This window comes from Mastacembelus armatus, chromosome 12, assembly GCF_900324485.2.
Source record: "Mastacembelus armatus chromosome 12, fMasArm1.2, whole genome shotgun sequence".
Lineage (NCBI taxonomy): Eukaryota > Metazoa > Chordata > Actinopteri > Synbranchiformes > Mastacembelidae > Mastacembelus > Mastacembelus armatus.
The window spans coordinates 2,011,771-2,020,050 of NC_046644.1; the positions used below are offsets into that span (position 1 = coordinate 2,011,771).

Consider the following 8,280-nt stretch of genomic DNA (forward strand, 5'->3'; position numbering starts at 1 on the left):
AATTACTGAAGTTAAAAACTCAGCTGTAGACATAAGAACTCAAACCCTTTTTATTACCATACCAGCATTCCATGTGATTAAAAAACACATCCTAACATAGTGACATTTTATTTCCATGAGGAGCCCTGCCTTTGGCACAATACATATTACAATTTCTGGTTATTCTGTAAACTGCTTCCCAGAGAGGATGCCTCCTCCTTCAGAATTCAGTTCAGGGTGATGTCGCAAGGTGCACCAGCAATGTTGTACAGCTGAAGATGAATTACAAGTATGCAAGAGAACTAATTGAAATTTGTGAAAACTTTTGGAATCACTGCAACTGCAAAACTTAAAATGTCCCTGTGCCTATACAGAATAAAGCATTGCTATCTGTTGATATAGTTTAAAACTGATTTGTTACAAAAATATTACACATCCAACTCAGGAACATGTGGTTATATTTCAGTTACACTTCCATAAGTCATTTTCTTTTCTTTTTAGGGGTCTTTGTCGTCCACTTCATCTTTTTCTCCAACCTCTCGCTTTAGCACCGAAATGGCTAGGAAGACCTATAAGCTACATCCCAAAAATATCAAGTCAACAACCCATGTGCTTTCAGTTCACCATGTGTATGTAGAGAGAAAAATTAGACATTTTGATAGGATGGTGATATTCTATACATATTTTAACACGTCATGTGCAGACTCATATCAACACTGATGTCTTATGTGTGGATATCAAAGCCTGACATGTTCCTTCCTTTTTGACATGCTGCCATATACATTGTCCTGAAAACCCTGAAAAAGTCATTTATATAAGTGAGCCACTGTGAAAAATTGTTTAATAGCCCAAAAAGTCAACCTTGTGTTTGAATGAAATCCCCCAAAATCTGATGCCAAAGCATATTTACGTATTTATAAAGCTGCTGTCTATTAAGAAAGCTTTTCAGATTCCTGGCCTTTTCATCTCATCAGTTAACAGTAGGTCCCAGGGACTGGTTAAAATCTGGGTGGGCCAAGTGAAAAAGCAGCACATCAGCACTACTTTTAAGCAAGACCCCTACCCTCTCCGCTCCAGTGGAGCTGCTCAATGACCAGCAGGTCAGACTGGTTGTACTGGCCAGCTCCCAGGTGTGAATGCGATGTGATCGGTATGTTTCTGTACAGGAGAGGTTGCCTCTCAGTGAAACTACCACAAATAAATTAAGGGTAAAAAAAAAAAATAGCAAGTACAAATGACAGCTGGATAGAGATTAAAAAAAAGCAGAAGAAAAATTAGTGTTTTGAACTGATTTGGAAGAAACACAATACAGACATTTAATAAAACAATAGTAACACTTGATACCCTTTTGTCAGGTATAAAAATATTCAACACTTCTAGAGCCTTTGCTAACATTACTGTGAACCAGTCAGGTTTCATGTGCTCTGCACTCAGTTCTGCAGAACCACTGTTCGGAGCTGATCGTCCTCACTCATGCTGATTGTAGCAATGGCGCCGTCGTTGAATTCAAATGAAGTCCCACCATCGACCACCATGCAGGCATCCCAGCAACGAGAGCGAACACACACCCTGGACAAGCACAGGCAAAAAAAAACTGTTTGTTTAATGTTTGAACTCATATTCTGATCTTGCTGTGAGACTGAGAAACATTCACTCACTTGCTGGCAAAGCCTCTCTGCCGACTGCTGGAGAACACTCTGTTGGCGATGGGCTCCCTGACGCTGTACAACAAGCGTTTGTCGTCCGGACTGAACACCAGAGACTCATTGTACTCATCAGTAACTGCACAAACAGATAACGTCATTACATCCAACATAAAAGTCCCTAAAAGTGTACACATCAACCATAAATTCAGGGGAATTAACTAACTCACCTTTTTCAATAAATTCACGACTTACTGGGATATCAAGACCTGTCTGGGACTTTCCTGGGGGTGGGGAATTCAGCGAAGACAGGTGTCAAACCTACTTTGCTTTGATTGATTGATTTATTTCAAGCTTATGAAGATAAGCTTATATGATCAAGCTTATGAAGAATATGTACACTGTTCACAATGGAAATACTAAATACAAATGTAGATATGTATACAGCATATACATTATATATATATATAAATATATATCTCTGCATATTACACAGATAAAAACTTATATACATATATAAAAGGAGTGGGAAGAAGTAGAACTTATTTACTCCCACCCCCAATTCATTCCCTTTTATTAAACCATATGGTTGCAGCCATTGATAGTTAAGCTACTAACAAATTCTGTGTTATCATAACAATTATATAACATAATAGTCATTACATTGGGTCCATCTCAACAATATAACAATATAATGATGTAGTTTGGTTCCACAGAGACTAAGAACAAAAACTGCATGCATACATACCAATTCTTAAAATCTCCTCCACAGCTTGTTCTGCAAGTTTGTTGATGTTATAAGACCTGTGGATACCGAGAGAGAAAATCATGAACGAGGTGTAAAATGCGCTGATACAGGTTTTATTGCAATGCACTATACCGGTTCTAAGTCAGTGCTTCATTCCTTTTAGGACAAAAACTCAGGTTTCATCTACTTTGAATTTTATGTTTAGCTATTTATTCACAATTGGACAACTGAAGTCTTATGTGAGCCTTCAGATCTGAGCAACAGGAATATTTGAAGGTCACTGCTTGTTCTCAAGTTCCACATAAATCAATCAAAATCCAAATAGCACTTTGCACATGCATGCAAGTGGTGCACAGGCCTCGTAAAAGCCTACAGGGTATGAGTGGGTGATCTAAAAAAAGACAGATAGGAGAAGGAAAAGATTTGCTTAGTTTCCAAGAGCTGTCCAAGAAGACCAGTATCACTCCCATGCCAACCTAAGAGATGGTTTGTTTAACTCAGAGTAAAGACCAAAAGCAGGGAAGACATGCAAACCAGGGCATCAAATGCTGAATATTGCTAATGGCTCTGTCATACCATGAGTAATAATGATACAGTTTTCTCAGACACAGTTTTACTTGCTTTAATCACACTGTGCTGCATTAATCCATGAATGCTGCACCCCACTCTCAATTTGAATTTTTTAGCGATCAGCCTGGTCAGTTGCCTGATCCTTTCACAGCTGAATCTGAGCTCTACAACACAAACATCTTGTACTGCTGTTTCACATTCAGTTCTTCACTAAACTAGTGGGAGCCTTTTATACTTTGATTTAGCTACAGCATTTTTCACAAAAGGCAATGGAGGATCCAATAGAAAACATCTATACCTAAAGTGAAATTTGCCATGAAATTATATGAACATATTAATCCTCCAAGGACACAAACTAATGAGCCCAAAAATGACCCCTTGACCTTTCCTCTGGTACCACCCAATGTAAACCTTTCAAAAGAAAAATTAGTATGTTTCTCAGTAGTTCACAATTTCAGCATTCATGTCCTCCGGGCTGGTTATGCCATTTTTTGTCTTTAAGGTTAGCCAAAACATGTTTGCCAACCACATGTTCCAACATAATTCCAGCAAATGTGGATTATACTTATGTATACCAGGCTTTGGATCCTGTTCCAGTACAAATGCTGAGCCCTGAACTCTTCTGCTTTTCCCATGGGCCATCATCCACAGAGATCTCATAGTAGGAAGCCCTATGGAGCAAGAGGTTAACATGGTGTTTGAAGGATTTTAACTTCACCCTGTGGTGGACAGAAATTCCCCTGATGAGTGGTAGAGAGATGGGCAGGGCAAAGGGGCTGGGAATTAATGAGGGTTATAACAAGCAGGTTTAAATACCTGGAGGACAGAGATTCTCCGATGAAGATTTCATTCAAGCTCCTGACAGGGAGGAGACAGGGTTTTGAGTAGTTCTCATGCAGTGTTCCTGTCCCTGAGAAATCGAATACAGACACATCAACCTAACATCATCATCAACACAATGGTCTCCTAATATAAAATGGCCCTAATGCTAACACACATACAGTATTTCCACCAGTGCAACAGCAACAGTGAGTCAGTCACGCAGGAGAGCAGACAGGAGGACACAGACACACAGAAGGACTGGGACAGACACACAAGATGGGTGGTGGAGTCATACTCTGCTGACTGTCCAGGGTAGTGATGCGGTGAGCTTGGCTGTGCTGCTCCAGGCTCAGCTGCTGCTCGTGCAGGTCTACCGGGGTGGGATTGATTCCTGTGCCTTCCAAGTGCAAACGGGTCCTCTGACGCCAAAGCCACCTGAACACAGCACACAGGTGAGGTGAACTAAACCAGCGAGTCTGTTAATGCAATACATAGTTTAGTTTCACGCTAAAATAAAAACAGTGTACGACATTCTTCTAACAACAACCTCATTGTTTACGACCTTTATTATCATGTACAAAATCTGGTGTAGTTCTAATTACTACATCAAATATCCTGCTCTTATTAATGGATGTCAAGAATACCAATTATTTTGATGAGTACTGAAATTTGGTAAGGATATAAATGTTTGAGTAAACCACATCATAAACTCACAAATATTTGCACTGTTTTTCCATGTTTTCTGAGATACTGCACAGTCTCTCAGTGAGCATTAGGTGTGTGCAGATGACTTGATTTCATTTAAGAAAGTGACTCAGAAAATAAAACAGCTTTATTGTAAACCTCAGATACAGTGACCCCAGGGAGTAGTTAGGTGATTTTTACACGACAGGTAACTGGATTTAAAAGCCATCCTAATGAGTTCAAGGCCAAGGCAATGGGGTTTTAGACACCATGTGACTTTTTCCAGACACCACAGGTTTAAACTCGTCTAAGCCTCTAAGCTTAAAAAAAAAAGAAAGAGCCCCAGTGTGTTTGTGTTTACTCATTTTCAAATAGCAATTTTAAAAAAATTGAGAAATTTACTGTATGACTCAGTGGCTTTGGTAGTGGCTTACAAAGCAACTTGATTGTATGTTATGACTTATGAGATGAAAAGCGATGATGCAAATTACAAGGCAACACACAGGGGAACAAGGCATGCTGACCTTAAGGAAGGACAAGGTGCACATATCATTCATGGGTGAATACGCACCTAAACTCACCACGACAGAGTTTCTTTAGTGCCTCTGGGAAGGCATGAGTGTACCGGACAGGCAGGCACAGATGACCCTCTGACCTTCAGTTGAAAGAGAAAGACAATTAACTCACCTGAATATTATAAAGTAATTCTACTTATTATTTCACCCACTTCAGTGTTTTACCTCTCAGGGTCTGTGTTTACCCCAACAACTGGTTTGTCCTTGCTTAAAACCTTGCTGGCAACGAGGAGCATTGTCCCATCCCCTAACAAAACAAACTGCAGTTAGAGAGCTTGTATTGTGTATCTGCATCTGTTGTTTGAAGCCTTTGTTTATGGGACTCTTTGAACTCCTCAGTTCAATAAGTCCCGCCCATTCTGTATGTGATGCTTGAACATAATCAACTGTGTTCAAGCAAGACTCTTTTAGTTCAGCGTTCATCTATTCAAATAGACAGCAATGTGATAATGACCAGGACCAAATTGGGACTTAAATGTCATGTTATGCATTTATATACTATCAGTGTCACATGCATGGATGGTCAAGTGCAAAGATGCCAATACAAAGGACCAATTAATAGAAAATTCTACCTCCAGCAGAGATAATGGCATCTGCCCATCGCACTACTTCTGTATCATATTCTCCTCTCTTCACGACGCATACGTCAATGCCTTCTCTCCTGCAAACATTGCATTTATTTAACAGATCTTCACAAACAATGTCCCAGTTTTAGCTCTGCACTATCTTCCTGTGGAGGGCAACATCTTACCTCAAGCTCTTCACAATATGTTCCACGTTGTTAGTGTGGATGTTGTGTCTCTCCAGCAGGCCGCTGTAGCTGGAGCCCTTCATAGCAAGCTGCAAAACACAGACACAGCAAACCTGAAAATACGCAGTGACAGGCCACAGACAACCCCCAGGGCTCAAAGTGAAATGCAGTCTTACCAGCTGTTTTAAATCCTCTTCAGAGAGCCCTGCATAGCGATACCGCTGCTGTTCAAACTCATATCGTGTAGTCTTTGTCACCACTGCTACTCTTTCTGGTTTGAATCCAGCTTGTGGCTGTAATGAAGCCTTGCATGGCGAAGTGTGTAGGGGGCGGAGTGATTTTCCATACAGCATGTTGACAGCTCGACTCCCAAGGAATAGTAAGTTCACCAGGGGGCAGCGAGTCATTGTCATGGGTGAACACACAACCACAAAGTCAGCTAAATGTCCAGTCACAGGTGTTGAATAAGGGCCCTGCTCCGTGCTGCTCTCATGGCAGGCCTCTCTACAGAGGTACTCACTGCCCAGTCACAGTCGGGCCATCGAGGAATCAAACCTGTCAAAGAAGGTCACCAGGTCCTACTAGATGTCAGGCGAACCGATTAAAAGTGTGGGGTGGGATTACTTTTCAAGTCGGGCAAGTAACTTAAGCGACCTACCTATTTAACTACTTATTCATTATTATTATAATTATTATTATTATTATTGCTCAGCGGCTCTGGTTTGCTTCAAAACAGCGATATGTTAGCAGCTTCCATAGCTAAAGCAGCTATTAGCATGTTCGAGTCGACAGAGAGGCATGTCACGCATATCACGCACTCTGAGCGGGTTCACTCACAACACAAAGCGCCAGGGAGCCGCCACACGCACCTCCAGCTGTTCACACGACGAACAAACCAAACAATAATAAACAAACAGGACAGTGAAAGTGCTGCACACTCCATGCAACTTGGCACGTATTCGTGATCTACGTGCTTTACGTAGTTCATTGTGATTGGTTACGTAACTGTCGTATTTAGTTTTGTATGGCGCACTGCAGCACGTGATGGCGATGCGTTCACAGCCACACGAAATAGTGGTAAAATTGAAAGGATGTGTGAGCTAAAGGTCTCTAGAACATCTCATTTATTCGAGTAACTCTTCGGTTATATGTATTATATTTCCTAACATGTAACTTTTAAATTTCTCTCAAATTTCTCCCTTTCTCAGGTTCTCAATGGAAGATGAAATGACATTTCTCTTTTTTTTTACTACACTTGTATTTGTTTGACTGTTGCATGTTACATTTGTTTCACTTACTTTCACATACATAATATAAAAGTGCAGCTGTGACAGGTTTAAGCTAAATTAGCTAATATGTCCTGTAACTATTATTATTAGTGAGAAAAGTATAGAACATACTGGAAAATTGAATAGCCAGGAAACTGCACATCTGTGATTATTTCCCTTGGGTGTAAGAATTTGCCTGTAGCATTGAGAATTAAATCAGGACAGACACTAATGACAACATATTTATAGATACAATATTTCATTTCTGTAAATATTGGACCTTTAAATGCTCCAAATTCACACCAGCTGTGTTCGTCTGCTGTGCAGGGCAGTGGCTTTTTAGAGCTTTTTCTCTGACAACTGTTTCTTCCTGCTGCAAAAAAGCGAATGAGAGGAGAATTTGCAAATAATATAACTAAATCCATGCGTTAAAAGATGCTATAATACAAATGAGGGGAGTTAGTGAGTGGAATGATAATTTCCTGTGGGTTTCTCAGTATGAGTGACCCCTTTCATTTTACACATAGTCATTTGATCATTTGTTTGTACGAAAATATTGATTAGTGCTGCTTGAAGTACAATTTTCTACTATTATGGTATTAGAACCAGGAGCATCAAAAAACTTCCTTCAACTGTGGTCTCCCATGTTATCTTTAAGTTCAAATTGTATTTATTTGTCGCCGTGGGAATTTATGTTTGCAACATACACTCACATCCATTTGACAATTCACATTGGCAATATACCTATATATATATATATACAGTGGGTACGGAAAGTATTCAGACCCCTTTAAATTTTTCACTCTTTGTGTCATTGCAGCCATTTGCCAAAATCAAAAAAGTTCATTTTATTTCTCATTAATGTACACTCAGCACCCCATCTTGACAGAAAAAAACAGAAATATAGAAATTTTTGCAAATTTATTAAAAAAGAAAAACTGAAATATCACATGGTCATAAAGTATTCAGACCCTGTGCTCAGTATTGAGTAGAAGCACCCTTTTGAGCTAGTACAGCCATGAGTCTTCTTGGGAATGATGCAACAAGTTTTTCACACCTGGATTTGGGGATCCTCTGCCATTCTTCCTTGCAGATCCTCTCCAGTTCTGTCAGGTTGGATGGTGAACGTTGGTGGGCAGCCATTTTCAGGTCTCTCCAGAGATGCTCAATTGGGTTTAGGTCAGGGCTCTGGCTGGGCCAGTCAAGAACGGTCACAGAGTTGTTCCAAAGCCACTCCTTT

The 8,280-nt window shown here is 40.1% G+C and overlaps 1 protein-coding gene across 5 annotated transcripts; it reads right to left on the reverse strand.

The window, feature by feature from the left end:
• Positions 1–35: 35 nt before the first annotated feature.
• Positions 36–6,746, reverse strand: nadk2 (NAD kinase 2, mitochondrial). Of its 5 annotated transcripts, none has more exons than XM_026297603.1 (12): positions 5,949–6,746; positions 5,773–5,861; positions 5,594–5,682; positions 5,187–5,268; positions 5,018–5,101; positions 4,058–4,197; positions 3,757–3,850; positions 3,516–3,611; positions 2,371–2,426; positions 1,853–1,906; positions 1,638–1,761; positions 36–1,548 (listed from the first exon to the last, which is right to left on the reverse strand). In XM_026297603.1, the coding sequence occupies exons 1-12, from the start codon at positions 6,183–6,185 to the stop codon at positions 1,410–1,412; spliced, it is 1,284 nt and encodes a 427-aa protein (XP_026153388.1). In that variant the 5' UTR covers positions 6,186–6,746; the 3' UTR covers positions 36–1,409. The 5 variants fall into 5 exon arrangements, with proteins under 5 accessions (XP_026153388.1, XP_026153387.1, XP_026153390.1 ...); XM_026297602.1 differs by having other exon boundaries at positions 3,516–3,659; XM_026297605.1 differs by lacking the exon at positions 3,516–3,611.
• Positions 6,747–8,280: the final 1,534 nt, after the last annotated feature.